This window comes from Eublepharis macularius, chromosome 4 (genome assembly GCF_028583425.1).
Source record: "Eublepharis macularius isolate TG4126 chromosome 4, MPM_Emac_v1.0, whole genome shotgun sequence".
Lineage (NCBI taxonomy): Eukaryota > Metazoa > Chordata > Lepidosauria > Squamata > Eublepharidae > Eublepharis > Eublepharis macularius.
Window position 1 is genome coordinate 41242656 of NC_072793.1, and position 22159 is coordinate 41264814.

At 43.6% G+C, this 22159-nt stretch overlaps 1 protein-coding gene across 2 annotated transcripts in view; it reads left to right on the forward strand.

Annotated features, from left to right (window-relative positions):
• The first annotated feature begins 656 nt into the window (after positions 1 to 656).
• Positions 657 to 22159, forward strand: part of ARHGAP44 (Rho GTPase activating protein 44) — a 40400-nt gene continuing 18897 nt past the window's right edge. The window contains exons 1-13 of one of the 2 annotated variants that reach the window (XM_054977301.1): positions 657 to 699; positions 1013 to 1089; positions 1563 to 1674; positions 4653 to 4729; positions 8312 to 8429; positions 8809 to 8877; positions 9013 to 9094; positions 13065 to 13192; positions 13368 to 13479; positions 14257 to 14338; positions 16120 to 16200; positions 17953 to 18066; positions 20394 to 20485. In XM_054977301.1, the coding sequence (XP_054833276.1) occupies positions 1049 to 1089; positions 1563 to 1674; positions 4653 to 4729; positions 8312 to 8429; positions 8809 to 8877; positions 9013 to 9094; positions 13065 to 13192; positions 13368 to 13479; positions 14257 to 14338; positions 16120 to 16200; positions 17953 to 18066; positions 20394 to 20485 (1108 nt within the window). In that variant the 5' untranslated portion in view covers positions 657 to 699; positions 1013 to 1048. The remainder of the gene's footprint in view (positions 700 to 1012; positions 1090 to 1562; positions 1675 to 4652; positions 4730 to 8311; positions 8430 to 8808; positions 8878 to 9012; positions 9095 to 13064; positions 13193 to 13367; positions 13480 to 14256; positions 14339 to 16119; positions 16201 to 17952; positions 18067 to 20393; positions 20486 to 22159) is intronic. The other variant, XM_054977302.1, reaches the window with a different exon arrangement.

Sequence of the window (22159 nt, forward strand, 5' to 3'; positions counted from 1 at the left end):
ACTCAAGACGGGTAGCCGTGTCTGTCTGTCTGCAGCAGTAGAAAAGAGCAAGAGCAAGGCACTATTGACTGTTTGCTCTATTCTGTTCTTTCCTGTGCTTCCCGTCCCATTTCTTTTCTCTCTTCCATCACAGTCGTGACTGTCTCTTGAACTCATAATGTTAAACTTACAATCCCCATTGACAAAACATCCATACCAAACATCAGTTATGTAGATGTGATTATTTGATTTTGATATACTTAACTGCAGGCACATTTTTCCCCCAGAATAGTGGACTAGAATTAATGGTGAAGCCATGGCTTCCCCATTCTCTCACCATGAATCCATTCACTAACCGTAATGGTTCGCCTGTATACTATGGATGGGGAAAGGCAAACACCCCTGTGATCTTATTAATTTGCTTGAAAGGCAAAGTTTATTAAAGCATAGCATTGGCCTATTGATTGCTGTAGAGTTAGAAGCGGTGGCTTCCCTCCAGTGGACCCATAAGGAGTGTGTGAATTGGACCAGTTTTGAGATGCAGTGGGGACAACCTGCTGGGAGCTGGGGGATGAACTGTCTTTCTCATGCAGTCTCTGCTATGTCCATCCGCAGGTGGAGAAGCGTTTGGAGCTGGTGAAACAAGTCTCCCACAGCACACACAAAAAGCTGACAGCGTGTCTTCAGGGACAGCAGGGATCAGATTCTGACAAGCGCTCGGTGAGAGTTTCCAGTATCCACCAGGCAATAGTTCTGGGTTCATGTCTCTTCATATTTGCATTGAGAAGTGGTAGGAGAGGAGAGAAGCAAGTAGAAAAGATTCATGCACCAGCTTTTCTCTCTTATGTGTAAAATTGCATATAAATATAGAAATATGAATAAATAAAACTGAGACTGGACTTTTTAAAAAAACAGTGTTATGAAAATACTGTCATTTTCTAGATGGGAGAAGTGCTCAAACTGTGTTATAATGGATTTTGAAAACAAAAAACCCAATCCCCCTAAATTCATACAACAGTTGCTTTTGTTGCAGAAGAAATTACCTTTGACGTCACTTGCCCAGTGCTTGATGGAAGGTTCTGCCATTCTAGGGGATGACTCCCTGCTTGGGTAAGATTTCTCCCATTGAAACACTTAACATGTAGGGGGGGGGGGAAGCTGTACAGTTCTATTTTGAAGTCTTTTCACTCTCAGCAATATCCCCCCTGTTAAAAGCTGCTTTGGCTGGAATTATGTTAAAACTCACCAAATCATATTGTATTAAAAAATTAATGTTTCCTGCACCTGTTTTGAATAGTTTTGTGACGGTAAGGTTTCCCTCAACAAGCTTTCCTGGGTTGCTTTACATCTGTTGTTAATTGCTTCCTAGGATACAGTGATAAGTAGTAATTTCACACCAGCCATTTTTTGAAGTATAATGTTGTGATTTCTGGAACAGCGTGGAACTGTGTTGTACCTCCCACCTCATATGAGAATGCCAGTTGCCTTTTGGGGCTGGGCATGGATTTGGCCCAACATACTGCACCTAACCAAATGAGCCATCTCTTCCTTTCATATTGTTCCTTGTCTTTCCTTTCATGCAGGAAGATGCTGAAGTTATGTGGGGAAGCAGAGGACAAGCTAGCTCAAGAGCTTATCCACTTCGAGCTGCAAGTTGAAAGAGATGTGATTGAACCTCTTTTTGTTTTGGCTGAGGTGAGAATCACCCAAGCAATATGTTGTGCTGCACTGAACATTGTATTGAATTGCTACTAACAGGAGGAGGTTGTAGAATAAGGGATATGTCGGGATAGAGTCAGGAAGGGAAAGAACCGTGTTTGCAGTTCTGTACTTGCTGGTTTTATCTGTTTGGAGATTGAGCAGGAGTGGGGAGAAATAATGGCACCTGTACAAACTCCACTGGGTGCTGCGAAATAATCCAAACAAGGGGTGATGGTGATGGTGCTGAAATCACAATGTTGGCAAGGTTGGGGAAGCAGGAAAGCGTCAAGCAGACCAAGGAAAAAAGACAGGAGAAAAAGACAGAATGGGGTAAGATGCTGTGTCTGGGAAATTGGAGCAAAATTATCTTTCTTTCTAAACAGTATTTAAAAAAAACCAACTTGCTTTAAGATCTGGCCACACATCAAATACTGTCTCTCCATAGGAGCATTGACTGCCCAACTGGCAGCTCCTAGAAGGCAGGTCTTGAAAAGTATAAGGGTTTCTTTAGCAATGTGGTCCTTGAATTCTGACATTCACTAGAACTAGAACATTTTAAACTGCTCCATTTGGTAAGCTGATTGTGTGTGTGTGTGTGTGTGTTTTCATTTTCCATTTGTTTTGTTTTGTTTTGCCTGTAGAAACACACAAAACTAGTGAAGGTTGACCCTCCTGTCAATTCAAATTATAAATGGCTTACCGGTTGCAAGCAACATCCTCTGAATGTTTGAAAGAGCTCCCCCACCCTGCCCAGAATTCTAAACTGGGGCATGTACAGAATTCTCTCATTCTCTCTCTCTCTCTGCTCATTTACATTTTCATACTGCTGCTTGTGCATTAAAGTATGCAATGTGCAGCAGTCATATTAATAATTTTTTTTCAAAAAAAATAATGCTTAATTAGTTTGGTTAAATTTTTTAATTGATTGGCGTATTCTTCCTGTTCAGGAGGCAAGGCTTGCTTGTTTCCAAATGATTGGATTTCTGGTTTTGTTTATCAAGGTCACACTTCCCTGTGTGGTGCGTGTCCTTCCCTTGGAGCACACATGGATTTCCCAGTTATGTTCAAGTCTTGGCTCATGGGAGCTGGGGCAACACTTTTTATAACTACAAGCCCATTTTAAAATACTCAGCAGTCAGCAAATATAGACCAACACAGCAGCTGCCCCCTTTTTTTTCCTTTTTTTTTTTTGGGAGCACCCTGAGGAATACAAACTGCAAGTACAAAATCAGCAGATAAGCTTTTGAGACTTTTTATTTCACTTACAAGAAGAAGACCATTTTCAGTGGCAAGGGAACGTTGTTCAAAATACATCTGGGAATGGCAAGCTAGGTATATTTTGTATATCAAGGTAATTATTTTTGAATTTTGGTGCTATTGGTAAATGTGTCTGTTACACTATGGATGTTTGAACACATGGTTTGTATTCGCTTAGCTATTATTATAGCCTGAATTGATCATGGCTCTAGTTGTTTTGTATTGTTTTTATGGTTTTTAGATATGTATATCACTTTAATTGCATAATATATGTTGTTAGCTGCCCTGAGCCCATTTGCAGGGAAGGCGGGGTATAAATTTGATAAAATAAATAAAATAAATATTTCTTTAAGCTGCTTTTCAGGCACATTCTCAGCTGAAAGCCTCCCAAGGTAGCTTACAAAACTGTTAAAAGCAGTGTCAAAACAATTAAAATAATGGCATTAAAATGTAAACTAGTAGCAACAGTGAAAACATAAAATATCCAAAACAATAAGGCAGTGTATATATGTGTGTGTGTGTGTGTGTGTGTTTATATAATAAAAACAGCAACAGTCTAGATTTCTTTCCTTAAAATATTTCAGCCGGTGAAATAATGTTCAAAGGCAGGCCACCTAAAGAGGTTATCAGCGTAGATACAAATAAGGCTTCTCTCCCCCCACCCCCCAGTGACAGTTTTAATGTATTCTAGATGGGTCCAGTGCTCTCAGAGCCAAGCCACAAGTGACGCCTGACACAGGTTAGAAACTTGTCAGCTTCCCTCAAGTTTTGATGGGAAATGTAGGCATCCTGGTCTTGCAGCTGTAATGGAGAGCCAAGCTGTAAAACCAGGATGCCTACATTTCCCATCAAAACTTGAGGTAAGCTGACAAGTGTCCAACCTGTGTAAGGCGTCACTTGTAGCTTGGCTCTCAGGAGCCTAGTTTGACAATAAAGCACATTGGAGTGAGGGGAGAAATGTTGGCTCTTCCAAGAACTCAGACTCACCTGAACAGCCTAAGGGCTGATTAATACCTATCAAAGTCCATGTGGTAGACATGTGTCTGCCACATAGATTTTGAGTCAGTTGTACTGTGTGAGTTGTGTGCTGGGAACTGAGTAAAACATCTGTTTCCCAAACATGGCAAACAGCAGTTCCCCATGCTGTTTCTGGTTGCAGCCTAGGGAAGGCTGAAGGCCATTCTTGTGCACTGTGCTCAAATCCAGATTGGGCCTGTACATGCCTGGGAATTATTCCCAGTATGCAACTCTGAAACATCTGCCTGGAAAACCACTTGTCCGCCACATGGACGTTGTGAAGTGCCTGAAGGGTGTTCTGAGATGAGGGCACATCTGTCTTAACTTACCTTTTACTCTGTTGTGTGTCTCTAAATCCTTCTTGAAGGCCTGGCATGGCATGACCTTCAGGGGTGCATCTGGATGAAGATACAGATAATTGCTAAGAACTGCTCTTTGCAGCTTTCCTTCATTTCCAGTTTCCTCCTTTTAACAGCAGCAGGAACTGCAAGTCACTCTGGGGATAGTTGGAGGCTCCTTTCCATCTGTGAGCTGCCCAGCACTTGTACATGCGATTTCCCACTTGCTGGGGTTGGCTTTGACTCAGATGTGAAACCCTGAGAATTCACTTTTGCCATATTGAGATTCAGTGAATGGGATCTCTTTTGCAATTCTGCTACTTAGTCTTACTACCTTCTTTCTTTCTCATTAATTTCCAGGTAGAAATCCCAAATATTCAAAAGCAGAGAAAGCACTTAGCAAAATTAGTTCTGGACATGGATTCTTCAAAGACACGGTAAGAGACATCTATTTTTATGAGTTCCTTCCAGTTTTTTAAACTAGTGCAATTAAGAAATCTTAAGACAGCTTTCATTAAAATAACCCCTCTTCCTGGAGAAGATTGTAATCTTTGGAGAATAACTCAAAACTCTCAATGTGCAGATTTCTAGGCTGAAATGGCTGATAGGTGTGGCTCTTTACATGAAGATGCCTCCCCATCATGTCCTCCTTTCCACACAAACAGCAGGAGTCAGTGAAAGCTTTGAGAATTCCTCAGGTGGTCGGTCCTATATGCCTCACTCTGTCAGAGCCAAGTACAGAATTTTCTTATTTCTGTTTTTCTGGCACCAAACAAAGCTTCAGTTTTTTGATTGGAGGATCACTAAGACCTGGATCAATCATAAGATCCAAAAAAGAGAGAAGGAAGCCTGACAGGACTAGGATTCAGCCCTCCGCTTTACTCCTGTTAGGATCGTGAGTGTCATGTGTAAGCCGTGCTGTATCATTGAAACTCTTTCCTCTGTTGGTATTACAGAGTTGTAAAAACTTGATGCTGTCTGGATTTCAGGGCGGGAAATGGTTTGAGAGAAAACACACCACAGTTCTCCTGCTTCGGCTTTGTGTCCAAATGGAGTTTGTTGTGCTGTGGGAACAATCTCACCAGAGAGTGATTATAAGCAGCTGATTGCTGTGACTGGAGGTTTGGGGTTAGCAGTGGGGATTTTAAAAAATGCTTCCAGATTGCAAGCATGGAAGAACTTCCTGCTTCCAAGCATGAGCACCTGTCTTAATCCTACATTAGATATGCAGTGCTTTAGCTGTAGGCCTCTCTTCCTTATCATGGATTTGGGAGTGTTGTTTAGGAAACTTGTATAGCTTTCAGGATCAGACCACTGCCCTGAGTTATAAACCAGGACAACCCTGGCTTAGTAATGGCTTCACAGTTCCTTCAGCCCAGTACTTATGCTACCCTGGAGGCATGGAAACAGCTGCCTTGCTGCTCCTTTCTGCACTGCTGGATAATGTGGGAAGCCAGGTCACATGGGAGGAGCTGATGATGAGACTTCTTCCAACGTCAACATCTGGGTTAATGCTGGTATGGAAAGGTGCCACAGGATGGACCCCTCCCACTTGATTGGGGCTCCTCACACTACTTTGGCTACAGGGAAAGAAGGTGTTCCGCTGTAGTCCCCTTATAACTAGGAAATCATAAGAACCAGCCTTGGTCCACAGGGACTTTAGGGCCGAAACACCTATTTGGGAAAATACCACATTTGTTTCCTGTGCCTTTTTACCTGTGGAGCGTGTTGGGCTTTGCATTATTCAGATCTTTATGGACATCAGGTGCGTGTAATAACTGCTGTTAGCCCTTTTTAGATAGGTTATTGTAGAGTTTTGATTTCTGTCCTACTTTTCAACCATAGAGCCTTCTTGCTCTGCAGCTTGCTCTGTTTCAGATCTTATTCCTTTGTTGGCTTCAGAATGCCAAGTGCTGGGTGAGACCGTCTTCCTCCCAGGGCTAGATGCTCTGGGAGCTGGGCAAGGAGGAACCAGGTGCTGTTCCAGTGGTAACTTAGGCTGTGTTTTCTTCCAGTGATTGCCCTATTATTCCTGGATATCTAGAGTCAGCCATGAGTAGCACTCCCCTGTGATCCACTTACTATCATAAAATCCAAACTAGGAGATAGCCAGGTCTAAACCTCATATCCCATGAAGAACTATCGTGACCTCCATTTTATGAAAGCCTTTATAAAAGTTGAAGACTCCCTGTTGTTTGACCTTTGAGGCTGTAACAGGTAGGCAGTATATTCACACAGAATCCTTACTCTGGTAGTAATCAGCCATCCCCTCTGTCATTCCATTCCGTTGACTTTCTCTGAACCAAAGGTAGGGCAGTTTTGCACCAGAGAAGGGGAGAATTATACATGGAATTGCCTCTCTGGGATTCAGGCACACTTTCTCACCACATGAAGAGCTGCTTTCTACCTTTTCTACCTTTTGCTTTCAGGTAGACTAAGGCCAGAGCTACCTTAGCTTGTGGGGAGACAGTAGTTCATTAGTGCTCATGAACCATTTATTCCAATTTTGAAAGGTTTATTTAACACAAAACAGAAGAAACCATCCAGATTCAACTGGAAACTCTGCAATAAAGTCTGTAATAAAACCATACCATATTCAAAACTGTTTTTACATCTCTAAAGCATGCTTACAACTCCTCTTTCAAGGAGGTGTGGCAGAAAGTGTTTAGCTGATTTCTGACAAAATTCTATCATTTTCCCGATATTTCTGAAAGATTGTAAAGAGGGGGTGGGCGGGCTTGACCTGTTAGATAAAGAAGGGGACAGATGTGATTTTCCTGCATCAGAGGGTCAAAAGGAGTGTTTTTTCCCCAGAATATGGTTGCATTCAGCACTTCCGGTGAGGTGAGGAAACCCCCTATTTCATTTGTGCCAGTTAGCAAAATCGCTACCTAGACCAGCTGCATCTGATTTCAGCAATAAATGATAGCTGGACATTGTTATTAGAGGATGTGCTCATTAACAGTGCTTGCCTGTGCGGAGAGACAGGAAATGTAAGTGACAGAAAGAGTGTATGGGAGTGTATTTACTCAAAATTAAATCCCTCTGACTGCAGTGGGACTTACTCCCTTGTCAGCATACTTAAAATTGCATCCTTAGGCACACAAAATGTCAAAAGGGGCTTGTTTCTCTGTTAACAGAAGCAATGGCAAGATCTTCTTCAGTCCTAAGCACTTTTGTAAAATGGCTTTAATGGTATTAACTACAAACAGAGCTGGATTTGAGGAAGATTGATCATAAGCAGCTAATTTTAGAGTTCTCCATGGTGACGCAGGGATATTTTTTCACCTTTTTTTTTCCTTCAGAAGGTTTCTTACTAAGTTTCAATTATTCCATGGCTATTTCATTCCCAGCATATTAACCGTATTTCAGAGATGCCCAGGTAATTTTTTTCCCACAGGGTAGCTGCTTCCAGAGAAAGCTGAGAATTATTCATTGATACACTTGCAAATGCAAAATTACTGGCTGAGCTTAATGAATGAAACATTGAGGGAAATGCCCTATCAGGATGGCTTAAAACCAGGCAGGTGTGAGCCCTAGTACTGTTTGTGTGCAAGAGGCTGCACGCTCAGTTTGAGGTCAGGTTAAAATGTGTTGTGAATTCAGCACCGAGAGGAAGATGAATGTTGACCTTAGTTTCTTTGTGATGTGATGATTGCAGCCACACTGTTTCCATTCAAAATCAGAAATTTCGTCTTTTGCTTTGGGATTGGGGTACAACAAGAAATACCAGGTAGCTCTAGGAATTAATGTTCCACATGTCTTTCTGGGAAATTCTGCTAAGGAACTGACTAATTTCATGTTCTCCAAGGCACCGCTTCACCTTGGCCTGACCAGAGCAGACATTCACCTCTGTGGAAAGAGTTAACATGAAAAAGGGAGCTCAGACTCTCAGAGGCTTACATCCTGAAAATCTTGTTGCCCCTGGACTCAAATCCTGCTGATGTACTAACCTGATGATTGGCTCACATGGCAAGCAGCTTGGGCTGTTGCTGATATTTTTCCTTTTTCTCCTGAAGGTGGCAGCAGTCAGCCAAGTCATCAGGTTTGTCAAGCAACTTGCAGTCCTCGGGTGCCAAAGCGGATGCTCTCAGGGAAGAGATGGAGGAAGCAGCAAACAGAGTGGAGATTTGCAGGGTATATTTCTTTCTTTCGTTTTCTCCTTCCCTACATTGTCTCAAACCGTCATAATCTGTTATGGAACAAAACACCGTTGGTAGCCCATGAAAACAGAGGATGATGGTGCAATAGGAAATGTTATCATTTGGGGAGAAAGAGTAAAAACAGTTGTATCTCTTCACTGTTCCTCTTCAGACTGCTGCTGACTTTAGCTTCAGGAAAGAGGAATATCTATGTGTAAATTGTGATTTAATTAACACTCTATTTTGGGAGGGTGTGTAGGGGTGGATGTTCCTTTTCCTTTGGATTTCTGTAGAAGCAAGACAGTTTGCAGCACTTCGGTCCCTGCACAGAAATAGACTTAAAATGTGCCTATTATTTCTCTCTTTTTCTGCAGGATCAGCTCTCAGCTGACATGTACAATTTTGTGGCCAAAGAGATAGACTATGCAAATTATTTTCAGACTGTAAGTACCAGGCATTTTGTGGCCTGAATTTCCCTTCCTGCTTCCTTCCTTCACCTCCTCAGAAAACTTCAGTGGTCTCTAGGACATGGGGGGGGGGGGGTCTTCCTATCCGCCCTAATTTTGTTTTTCTCCCAGTTAATAGAAGTGCAAGCTGAGTACCACAGGAAGTCATTAGCACTTTTACAGAATGTGATGCCTCAGATTAAAGCGCAGCAAGGTAAGTCATCTGCAGTCTCCGTTCTGTAACCATGGTCATGCATGATGCTGGCTACATTTAATGGTCCTTTCTGAGGTCCTGTGACTTTCCTATCTTGTCCTCTCTTGCTGGTAGGGGTGTGCAGGTTGGTTCAGAATTCAGCTTAAAATACTGAATTTTGGCTGATTCAGTAAAATCTGGGTATTCTGAATCAAAAACCAGTATTCCAAGTTTTTACTGAATTTTTTGTAAAATTTCAGTAAAATTCAGCCATTGTCTATGGGAAAGTCAATCCGGGGGTATGTGATGGGCTGGGTGTGTGTGTCATTTTTCACCCAGACTTCACCACATTTGAAGGAAGCCCACCCCTGAATGTCCTCTAAAGACCCCCAAGTTTCAGGAAGATTGGGCCCAGGGTACTGATTTTATGGGCCCCCAAACAAGATGGCCCCCAACTACTCTCCATTATTCCCTATGGAGAAAAATATCTCGGGGCTATCCGGGGGCCTGGGGTGGCATTTTTGAAGAAAATTCTACCAAATTTGCAGGGGACCTATACCTGACTGTCTTCTAAAGACACCCCCAAGTTTCAGGAAGATTGGACCCTGGGGGCCAATTCAGAAGTTGGTTTCCTCCAAATGTAGTGTTTGGTTGAAAAATGACACACACACCCTCCTCCCAACTCATCAGATACCCCCAGAGTAGTTTATTTTCCCATAGAAAACAATGGCCAATTTTTCAGAAATAGCTGAACCAAATTAGAGAATCAATTCAGAATGCAGGGAATTCTGATTTTTTCCCCCTCATATTTGGTTAAAAAAAATCAGATTTACCAAATTTCTTTTTGGTGCACACTCTTACTTGCTGGTCTCTTCCTGCTCAGGTATCAGAAGGCAAAATGGTTCTGTCCATTGATTCCCACTTTCCAGTTTGCTGCACAGGCAAATCTATCTGTCCCCTCAAATGGGTTCACACTGGCAGAAGAGTAAAACAGAAAGTGTAACTAAGATCATTTTCTGCAGTGTTGCCACCTCTGTGCTCTGAAAGGCTAGAGCTCACTTGGGCTAACTCTGAATTCCGAAAGGCTAAACTTTTGGCAGTCCCCCTAAAGGCCCACTGTGGGAAGTGATTGTGGCACGTACGGTCTTCATCCCAGATAAAGCTGCTACCTATCTACCAAAGGATCTAAACTGCCTACCTACCAAAAGATCCAAATTTCTCAGCTGGCCAGACCAACAAGGAATGTTCTTTCTCTGTTTACAAAAAATACTTTATAATTTCTCTTTGTTTTTATTTTCAACTTTCCTTTTTTGGAATTCATTTACTTATTAATTTCATTATGACCTACCCATAGGTATAATTTCTGTCCTGCTGCTGTTGCTCAGTGGCAGAGTGTCTGCTTATCATTCAGAAAGTCCCAGATTCAGTGCCTGGCATCTCCAGTTAAAAGGATCAGATAGCAGGCATTGTCATGTGGAAGGCCTCTTCCTGAGGCCTGCCAGTCTTGAGTAGACAGTATGGACCTTGATGGACCAATGGTCTGATTCAGTAGGAGGCAGCTTCTTGTGTTCATCTGTTGATCACATTTTTTATCCTGCCTTTTTTCTGAGAAGTTTAGGAAGGGTGTGTATGGTTCTACCTTCCTGATTTATCCTTCAACAACCCCGTGAGATAGTTTAGGCTGAGAGAGAGTGAGTGGACTAAGATCACTCAGTGAATTTCATGACTGAGTGGACACTTGCCATCCAGGTCTTCCTAGTTCAGGTCTGACACTCTAACCCATACACCATACTGTCTCTCTATGAGCGGAACTACAAGTGACAAAAGGCACAGATTGGACACTTGTCAGCTTCCCTCAAGTTTTGATGGGAAATGTAGGCAGCTTGGCAGAATGTTGGACAAGTGACAGTTGAAAAGTCCATTGGACAGCAGTCAGAGAGCCAAGCTGCAAGACCAGGATTCCTACATTTCCCATCAAAACTTGAGGGAAGCTGACAAGTGTCCAACCTGTGCCTTTTGTCACTTGTAGTTCCGTTCTATATCTTATATTCTGTTTTTTTCCCCGTGGCTATTACATTAATGTTTACATTTTCCAGGCCAGACATTGGATTTGTCTTCTCCAAATAGCTTATGGTTTGACTGTCTTTCGGATGAGGGTCATTGTTTTATTTGGGGGTTTTATATTGTGTGGATCATTTCTTCTTTTATAAACTGCTGGTTTTATAGAGTCATTTCACTTTGAGTGCTGCTTTGATTATTCCCATATAGGAGCTGCAGAAGCAATTCTTCAGTTTTATCAACAATTAAAATTAATTTTCACTTATGTTGTTTCCTTTTGAATCTATGCCCCTGTAGACCTGGAATTCATTTTTAATTTATTCCCAATTATTATATTGAGGGAGGGGGTATTGCCTGAAGTTTGTTAAAATCTTGACCTAGAAGAAAAGGGTCTCTCTATCCCAAATGTGGGATTCTGTCTCTTTCCAGAAAAGCAGCAATAAAGGACATATGTACATCTCTGTGGCAGTCTTTAATCAGACACATTCAAAGATGATCTGTACACAAAAAAAGCTGAATGTCATTTTTCAGCCTCCATGCCTGAGACTGCTCTGAAAACAAGGCAGTAACTTGCAAAGGTCTGCTGGCTGCTGCGTATCCCTAGGAGACTTGTCAGTCTGCATGGGCTAGGCTTCAGCCATGTCCAAATGAAAGGACCTCGTGAAAGATCAGGTAATCTCGTAGTAGGACAAACTTTTCCAGATGTTGCAGTTAATTGCTGAAAATAATGAGGTGCTGTCTAAAATAGCAGACTGACTTAACTAATAAGGACTCGGGCCACGGTAACAAAGATAAAACTAGATTCAGAACATTCTGACTTGTAAACGTACAGCAATAGTTTACAAGCTGAAACAACCGTTTCTTCCAAATATGATTAGTTAATATATTTATTCATTTATCTATATTATACTGAAGTTCCAAACTGCTGAACAAAAAGTCATAACCTTTTAAAATCCTCAAATATTAGAGTTTTTTAAAATACTGGAATATCCAAATTTCCAATATAAACCCACATACCAATATACAACATCAATCTGCTGACAGTCAGGTCGACAAGAGCAACCTGGAAGAGATCTCATTTGCCAGAAGTCAGTTGTAATACATATCATTAAACAGGGCTTTTCTTCTGGGGAAAGAGGTGGGGGAACTCTCACCTGGGGCAACTCTCGGGAGGAGGTGGCGTGCCTCTCACTACATGTGCCTGCGCACAGCATGCACGCATGTTCCTGGGACTGCGATGATGTCACTTCCAGAAAGTGACCGTGGCCACCCCAGGAGCATGCCTGTGCTCCAGGGGGGCCCAGTTTGGCCCGGATTGGGCCTGAATTGGCCCGGAATGGACCACTGTGGCATGGGGTAGCACTCCCCCGGCCAGCAGCAGCTGGATCCGGGCCATTACAAATCCAAATTGAGCCAAAACAAACTAGATCTGGCCTGAATTGGCCTGGAACAGGCTGCTGCCACACAGGACAGCACTCCCCCACTCAGCAGTAGCCTGATCCTGCCCGTTTAGGGCCTGATCCTGGCTGTTTCGGGCCCTAAATGGGTCCAAATTGGCCAAAACGGGCCAGAAATGGCCCAGATCGGGCCCAAATCGACCTGGTGGGAGAACACTACCCCGCCCGGCAGCAGCCCAATTCTGGCCATTTCAGGCCTGATCCAGGCCCAAAATGGCTGAAACAGGCCATTTAAAAAATACCCCTTAAAAATATCCACCAGTCATGTGGGTATTTTTAAGAGGTGCTGGAATGCCGTTCCAGGGCGTTCCAGCTCAAAAAAAGCCCTATCTTTAGATCAATCTTCAAAATGTCATCAGGGCTTTGCTAGATAAATCTCTGTAGGTACAGAGTTCCAAAGTCCAAGGGCAGGAGCTAGTAGTCAGCCAATGCCATGACTGGTTTCTTATGCTTCTTATTTGGACTCTCTTTCACAGAAGCCTGGATTGAAAAGCCTTCATTTGGGAAACCCCTGGAGGAGCATCTAACAGTCAGTGGCCGAGATATTGCCTTCCCCATTGAGGCATGTGTCACCATGCTCTTGGAATGCGGCATGCAGGAGGAGGTCTGTATTGAGGCAGCTGCCTCCTCTCCTTGGTTTATCAGTTCATACTAAGAGCTGGTTACCTCCACGTGACTCAACATGGCACCCAGAGAACCTCATCTTGGTGTTCTGTGTTATCCATAGAGCAAGTCTGAGCATTTTGAAGCAAGGCTGAGATTTCTCCCTTCTGTTTCAGGGCCTGTTCCGGGTGGCTCCCTCAGCCTCCAAACTCAAGAAGCTTAAGGCAGCCCTTGACTGCTGTGTTGTGGATGTTCAGGAATACTCAGCAGACCCTCATGCCATTGCGGGTAAGGGATGTCATTGTCTTGGCATATGGGATTGGCTTTATAGTCAGAACAAGTAGCTTGGATAGACAGAAAGACCTGCCAGTGTGGGCTCTCTGTAAATACTGAGAAGGTGCTGTGAAGGCCACTGTTTTGGCCTTCACTACTTAGTGTCACCTGTCACATATTACCAAAATAGACGATGACCCCATCCTTTATCATGCGTAAGAATTCATGAAGAAAAAACCCCCACCATTTCATATTTATACAAACAACTAAAAAGAATGTAGTGGAATCCCACTACCACATACGCTGCCTTCCATGAGGTAGTTTTAGGTGGGTAACTGTGTTGGTCTGCAGTAGAACAGCAAGATTTGAATCCATTGGCACCTTAGAGACCAACAAGATTTTCAGGGTGTAAGCGTTTGAGAGTCAGAGCTCCCTTTTTCAGACACAACTTCTTCAGACTCATGTCTAAAGAAGGGAGCTCTAACTCTTGAAAGCTTACACCTTGAAAACCTTGTTGGTCTCTAAGGTGCCACTGGACTCAAATCCTGCTGTACCACATAAGCTGGTCATTTTTATTTATGCACATTCGCCTACAGACAGGAAGTAGATAATGATCTGAGTATATGTGTTTCTGGTTCCTGTTGGTTAAGTACTATTTCCACAGTATCTACAGGCATTCTCTGCTGCCCAAAACCAGTGGAAAGGCAACAAGAAAATCTGTCCTGTAGAACTGGTAGAAATCTCTCTCTGCTTTGGCAATGCAAGGACTGTGTTTCTGTGTTCCTTGCACAGGGGCACTGAAGTCCTATCTCCGGGAGCTGCCAGAACCACTCATGACATTTGAACTCTATGAAGAATGGATTCAAGCATCCAAGTGAGTTCTTTTAGGAATTCTCCTTTGGTGTTGTTTTCCCAATGAAAATTAGAAAACGGGAGAAGACTGCAGTTTTAGAGACACTTATTATGGAATGAACTCAGTGAGACTGATTTCTAGATAAACATGTGCAGGACTGGGCTGCAACACCACTTTTATTCCTCCTCATACTGGCCCAGAATATGGTAGGCCCCCAAATTCTGGTTCAAGATGGACCATATGGCATACCACTCAGTAATGGGCTGGTAGCAATATCCCTTTTCAAAAAATTGCTAGTAATTCTCTCGTTTTAGAAATATTAGAAAGTGTTCCTGTAGAGACCCCACTTCCTGAATATACATTAACACTTTAGTTTTGTATTGCTGGTCTCATAGTTTTTAACTGATTTTATGTAACGTTGATTTTTTTAAAAAAAATTACTTGTTACTAGAGATCTGCATGAACCAGGAAAATGGTGATCCATTGCAGTTCATGGTTCGTCACGTGTCACAAACCACGAACAATGAACTGGCATGAAATTGCCCGATTCGTAAACTGGTTCATTTGGCTTGTGAAAACGTCACTTCCGGGCAGCAGAAGGTCCGCAGAAAGCCCATTCCCCCTCCATCGTTGCCTACGATACTGATTGATTGGCACCAGGTTGTCTGCAGTGATGAATCGAAAAATGAACCAAACGAACCAGGCTAAAAATCATAGCAGTTCATCACGGGTCGTCAGAAATGCCCTCTGATGAACCACCGGTTCATGAACCGAAAAATGACCTAGTTTGTGACACACTTTGGTTCGTATTTTGATTCATGCCCATCTTTACTTGTTGCTGATCAATCTGTAGTGCCCTTGGGCTGATGCATGCAGGATATAAATACTTCCAGTAAACATGCAGGGGCTAATCTGATAACATGTGAGTAAACTCAAAGCTACATGTCACCTCACATGAATGTACATTGCATAGGGGACCAATATGTTTCAAAGGAAGACGAATATTGTCTAATTCAGACACCTTAATTCTCCTAGCTTTCTTCTGTTTTTCATGTAAAACCCCTTATCCAGACTGCATCTTGGAGTCAGTGGAATTTCAGTAGGACTGAGGTGCTTGACAAATGTCCTCTAAATCTAGGGTCTATCTTTCAAGTACTTACTGCAATCTCTGGAACACTTCAGGAGATTCAAACAGTGGCCACTCTTGTTTATTTGCATTGATAGTAGAATACTTTGTTTGCTCCAGGTTTGGTGCCTGTTTCAGAATAACATCTCTGTGCAAATCCAGACATTTTATTCCAGTTTTAAAGTCAGTCTAAGACATCTCTGTAAGACTTGACATGGAAAATATAGCCCTGGAATCTTACCAGGTGTCGTTGGCCCCTTAAGCTCACTTCATTCTCCTCTAGAATATGTTCATAAATCATGTGCTGAAATGAGATCAGGCGATTGTCATCTGAGGCTAAGTGATTATGCAAACAGGCCCTCATGATTCTTCTGACATCGCATAGCTTGGCAGCAGTGGCTTCATTCCCAGGGAGAGGAAATGTGAAACACCGTCAGCCTTCCCAGCAGTCTGTGCTGTGACAGGTTTCAAGTGTGGAGTTAATGGGGGGCAAGAGCAGTGCCTCCCTCTGTGCCTGTTGTTACGGCTGAGCCTGTGCTGCTGTCTCTTTGAGTGTAGGCAGGAGAGGAGAGAGAGAGAGAAATGCCTTGTCTACAGACAGACGGAGCCCCAGAACCCTTAATCGAGGACTGCTCGTGGCTCTGTGCTGTATTAATCCCTCTTCTTTGCCTTTTAGCATTCAGGACCAAGACAAGAGGATGCAGGCCCTGTGGAATGCTCTTGAGAAATTGCCCAAGGCCAGCTTCAACAATCTAAGGCAGGTGTATGCCGCTGAAGGGAAAACCTTTGCTGTCTAGCTTTTGTTGATTTTTAATTTTGTGATTTACACTGTGGAAATAAAAGATCCATCCTTTCAAGATACCTGATAACAGGAATGGCTGAGGCCTAGACAACAGAGGAGTGTCAACATAGCAGCCTGTAAGGGATTATAGATCATTGTTAAATGTTTGCCAAGTCCTTTTTTGCAAGATTCAATCCTGCTTTCCCTTGCACAGTAGCTGAAGCCAATTATCTCAATTCCCAGTGAGATTGTTGGAGATGTGTTCTACAGCTTGACCTCAGAAGCATCAGGTATGGCTGCAGAACCGACATACAGGACTGTAAAAATACATGTGGTATGTCAGCCAAGATCTCTTAATCCTATAAAGCATCTGTTAGATATTTAGTGTCACCTGTGTCATCTTTTTAAGCTGCCCTTTCTTATTAAGACATGCTGGTGTTTCTAGTTGCAAGACTGTGACTGATTTCAGAAAGTCTTTTCTGTTGTTCAGTAAAACGCTAACCTCTCCTCCTCTGTGGCCTGTACCCAGGAGGAGCCTCCAGGAGAAGCAAGTAATGGCTTAGAAATCTTGCTAAATCTAAAGCTACCCTATTCATTCTGCCAGGAGGCCTCTCTGTGACAAGCGCTGCGTTAATGCAAGCTGAGCTGTAGAGACCCAGAGCAGGCTAGGGTGGCTGTGCTAGAGAGCAGTCAGTTCTCTGCTGGGCCTCCTTAGGACTCTTTGGTCTCAGCTTGGTTTCAGAGGAGGAATTCTACCCCCCCCCGCCCCCCCCACACACGCAGGTTCTACACAGAACATTCTTAAGAAGCAGAAGGTGACAAATCACAGAGTGAGCATATGAAAATAAGCATATGCTCACACTTACGTACTCTCAGGTTCTTGTGTACAATTAGAGTAGTGCATGGTCGTGTTTTCTATTAGAGAAAGGCAGCAGTGTCAAGACAGTTCCTGAGCAGCACAGTAAATCGCCCCTGTCCTCCTTCCCTTATCCAGAGAGACAAAAATACTGCTGGTGCTCAATACATTTTTTCTCCTCTTATGGGGCAGAGGAGAGGTTCCCAATTTCAAGACCTTCTTGCCAAGGTCAGTATTGGGAAGGCGGATATGTTATACTGTTGGTGAATATAGCCAAACAGTGACTGCTGCTATCTTGGACACTTTTTTATTGTTGTCATAAATTGAGCATGAATTAGAATGTATTTTTAGTGAAAATTTTATGGATATTGTAAAATTATGTTTATTGTCTTTAAATGATGTGATCTGCCCTGAGCCCGCTTGCAGGGAGGGAAGAATAGAAGTTTAATAAAAAGAAAGAAAGAAAGAAAGAAAGAAAGAAAGAAAGAAAGAAAGAAAGAAAGAAAGAAAGAAAGAAAGAAAGAAGCATTCACCAACATTGATTGAGAGGCAGGAAATGAAGAAGCGGATATTGTGCTGGCCAGTTCTTTGAAAGGAGTCCTTCCTCTTGGTTTCTTCATGCAGATGTTTAAGGTGGCTTATGTAGGGCTCCTGGCAACAAATGGTTTTGTAGCCTATGAAAGGCAAAGTAGGCACCTCTACATAGTGGCTGGTGCCTGGAAATCAAGAATGAATTAGCCCCAGTGTCTCTACTGAGAAATGGGTGACAGATTTACCATGACAGAGTATTAGTGTTTGTGGCTAGCAACTTCAGGAAATGCTGTGCCTCCTCGCTCCACTTTAACTCTCAGCCTTCTGATTGTCTCTTGCAGATACTTGATCAAATTCCTTGCAAAGTTGACAGAATACCAGGATGCCAACAAAATGACACCGAGCAACATAGCGATTGTTCTGGGACCCAATCTCCTTTGGCCTCAGGCAGAAGGGTAAGAGAGTGTCCTCTAGAACTCTGAAAGCGCTCCTCAAAGTAACTTGAAGCCTCAGAGTTTATTATCCTCACTTTCCCCCACAAGTATTTATCATCTTTGCATTCTTGGATAGGTTCTGTTTGCAAAACTTGAACAATTGTCTTCATGTAGACACTGTAGCTGAATATTCCCATTTTTTTTGGTCAAGGGATGGGATAGGAACTGCAGGACAGGAACCAGATATGAACAGTGAATTGTAGAAAGTATGTGACAGGGCAGATGACGCTGAAATGAAGATGCCTGTGCTGTGTGCACAAGTCCCTCTTGGACTCTTTGGCCCTTTTGAATGTGTCTGTAATGGAGGCCAGCCACCCAGCTGCCAAGAGCCTTTGAGGGGCATGCTGCAGTGGCAATGTCTAGCTGTAGAAAGGCATGATCTGTTTATCGCAGGCAACAGGGCAAACATGGCAGCGGCACTTCAGGCTGGGGAGAGAAAAGGGGCGTGGTGTGTGGCCCACACCCTCAACCTGGTCGTTTGGGATGCTGTGCAGGATACTGGCTTATACCTGGTGTAATTTGCTGGAGCAGAAAGCTGATGAAGCATTTTCACTGCGATGCCCAGGGCAATGAGCAGCCGCAGCAGAAGCAAGAAGAATTGGGGTTACCACACCGCCCCCTAATCCAGGATGCGGCAGCTCCACTTCTTACCTGCTTGAAACAATGCTGGAGCCGCAGAAAGCACTCCTTGACCTGACTCTGAAGAGTCCCATTAGCATGACTGCTCACTTGGGCAGAGAGGAGTGGGACATTCTGGCTCAAGAGGTCTACGTCCTCTGAAGCTTGAGTAGGGGGACAGCAGTCCTGAGCCAGGTGAGCTCAGCGCTCCAGGGCTTGTTTGGCATGATGGGTGGCATAACTGAGGGAAAGCCTGCATGGATGGGGTTCTCCAGGGGGACAGAACAGCATTTTTTCCAATGCGAGGTGGTGGCCTGGCCAGCAAACAAGGGGACATGCTTCGCAGCAGGTTTGCCTCTTTGACGAAGAGGGAGGTATGTTCTAGCAACCCTTCTGGAATCCTCAGCACTCCGAATAGCAGTACTACCAGTCACATTCTAGAGCCCAAGTTCCTCCAAGCCTCTGCAACAGCAGGGCAGGATTTTCTGTCTGTTGTCCTACAAGCTTGGCAGATCCTGTTCCCCAGAGACTCCACCCCAGAGGGAACACATGGCAGAGGAGGAGGATACGTGCAGGAACCGTGCAAAGACTGACTGCTTGGTTTACTGGTCTGAGAAGGCATCTGTTTGGGGAGATCTGGCCAAGATAGCAGTGGGGCTGATATCTTACCCACCAACAAGTGTGCCCAGCAAGCAGATCTTCTCTTAGGCAGGGGACATTGTCAGTCCACATTGCTCATGACTGAAACCTGGATCTGTAGAAAAACTGGTTTTGGTTCAGGTCAACTTATACCACTGCTGGTATTCCCTGAGGTGCCTTTTGAGTAAATGAGAATGGCATGCTCCATCCTCCAGTACAGAATATGCCATGCTTTAGTCTCTTGTCTCCTCCTGCTGCCCCTTCTCTTCTTCCAACTGCTTGCTCAAAGCTGTTGCGGTAGTTTCCACCCACCACTGTCTTTCTGTCAGTCAGGCGGTCCAGGCTGCCTGCCAGCGCTGCCCAGGGTGTTTGTACCCTCCCCAGCACCAGCTGTCCTCTGCTCCCCTGTGCCATGTCCAATGCTGCCCTGATGGCATGCGCATTGTTCATGCTCAGATTGCAGCCATTTCTTAATCCTTGGCACTGCTGCCCTATTGACTGGTCCTGTGTGCACTTGCCACATCTTTTCAGCTCTTTGGGGTTGGCACAAGTAGTAGGAAATGGTCAGAAGGCTAAGGGAAATCTTTTAAAAAGAGGTTTGCCATTTGCGTGTGTGTGTTTTAAGTGGAAAGTGGCTATTCCTGTTGACTTCTAGGGAGCTACAGATATTCAGAAATTCCAGATCGTCTAAATTCTGGATCCAAATTTGGGTCCATATTGCCTTGTATTTCATCCTGAAAGTGTCTAGAAAATCATTCAGAACAGCATATTATTTTTCAGAGATGACAGAGTTTGATGAAGTCCAGAGATCAGTCTTCTGTGGGGAGTGGGAACGAGACAGAAACACCTGTGCACAGAGGCGAAGGGTATTGCAGGAGTGGGTGGACGGGGGGAATGTTTCCTTGAATTAGGACATCGGACAGTCCCATGACTCTTCAACTCATTTTGGATTTCCTGGCTCTCAGCAAGCTCCACCTCAACCCTCTGATTTGTTTTCTTCCTTTTCCCTATTCCCCCATTTTTCTCCTTAGAAACATCACAGAGATGATGGCAACTGTTTCCCTGCAGATTGTTGCAATTATTGAGCCCCTCATTCAGCATGCAGATTGGTTCTTTCCAGGAGGTAGGAAGTTTTTGTTGATGATGTCATTTTGTATGCCCGTGCTAACTGGTCTCAGATCAATTTCCTTCTAGAATTCTCTAACAGCCACTGTTCTTGATATTCTAACCAGCCCTCTTTTCCTTTACAGGGGTGTGCATTCAGATACATATGAGACAAAATTAAACCCAAAATTAACTGTTTTGGGCCCGCTCTGGTATATCCAAAATGACCCCAAACACTCCCAAAATTCTGGGATTAATGAAAATTTACCCCCTGGAATTTTGGGAATGTCTCAGTTTTGGGGAGGGAGCGAGGGGAAGCTGGTCTGCCAAACAGCTGTTAGTGGGCAGTTCTGTCCCTTTAAATTTTAAAGGGACTGGAATCTGTTCCCAACAACTGCTAACTACCAGCTGATAGTGGGTGGATGGAAGCCAGGTCTATCTCCTGTTGGAAATAATAGGGCCAGACTAACAACTGTTTGGTGGGGCCAGCTTCCTCTCCCTCCCACCTGCCTTCCCTGCTCCTGCTGCCTCTGGTGGGGGCAGGAATTGAGGGAACTGGAGAAATGGTCCCAAATTTTCAGGAAGTACCACCCCCCAAAAAATCCAAAATAGTATCACCCAAAAAGTACCACCCCAAAAAATTCCAAAACAGTAATGAGGGTCTGGAAACTTTCAGATAACAAAAATCAAGTCCTCCCTAAACTCCAGATCCAAAATTTAACAGAACATTTTTTGAAGTGCATTCTTTCATGGTGGCTCACATTTATCAGAGGAATAACTTGGTCATAACAACTCTAAAACCATGGGCTCTGGTCCCATTACCTGCTGCTGCTTTCAGGCAAGCTCCTTACCCTGGCCTCTGTTTCCCTAATTACACTCTTGACCCATTTTGTATGGCACTAGTGAGAACCATTATCTGGGAAGTCCCCTCTGTGGTTGCCATCCACATTAAAAGCATGTGTGGAGGGGGCTGTCTCCCTATTAGGTGAGGTCAAGTGATTTTAAATTTGTTCTGACAAACTGGCTGTTATGATCTTTACTTTCCTTGGGGTAGATTTTTCCTTTAATCTTTCCCTTAACACTCTCTGGGTAGTTTGCTGCCACCAGGAATATTGTATTCCAATATTTTTTATTTTAAGTTTTCCCTTTTGGTAACGTTCCCAAGCGTCAGGCTCCTTCGTGGTTCTATGTGGCCCTGAGGATAGGAATGGGATATAGCAATGACCGCTACTCTGGGATATAACAAAACAGAATAAACTTTTATTTAGTCAAGAAGCGTATCGGTTTCATAAAAGTAGTTCTTGGTTCTTAAAGTTACTTCATTTACTCTCATTCACACAGATCTCTTCTAAGGCTTCACACACAGTTAGCCTCTTTCTCTAACTCAGTATTTGTCTCACATACATGCTTGAAACTCCTCAGGCAGCACACAGCTAGCCTCTCTGACTCTCATTCACAGAAATATTAAACCTGCTCAGGCAGCACACAGCTGGCCTCTCTTTCCCTGACTGAGTGTCCTTTCACAAACATGCTCAGTTCAGGTTCCACACAGGTTATATTTCTCTCATAAACACTTCAGTATACTCAGGCAGCACACAGCTAGCCTGCTTTCTTCTGACTGAAACTTTTCTCTCTGCACTGTCAGTCTAAACTGCATTCACTCCGCCCACACTCTCAGTCATCAACCAATCAT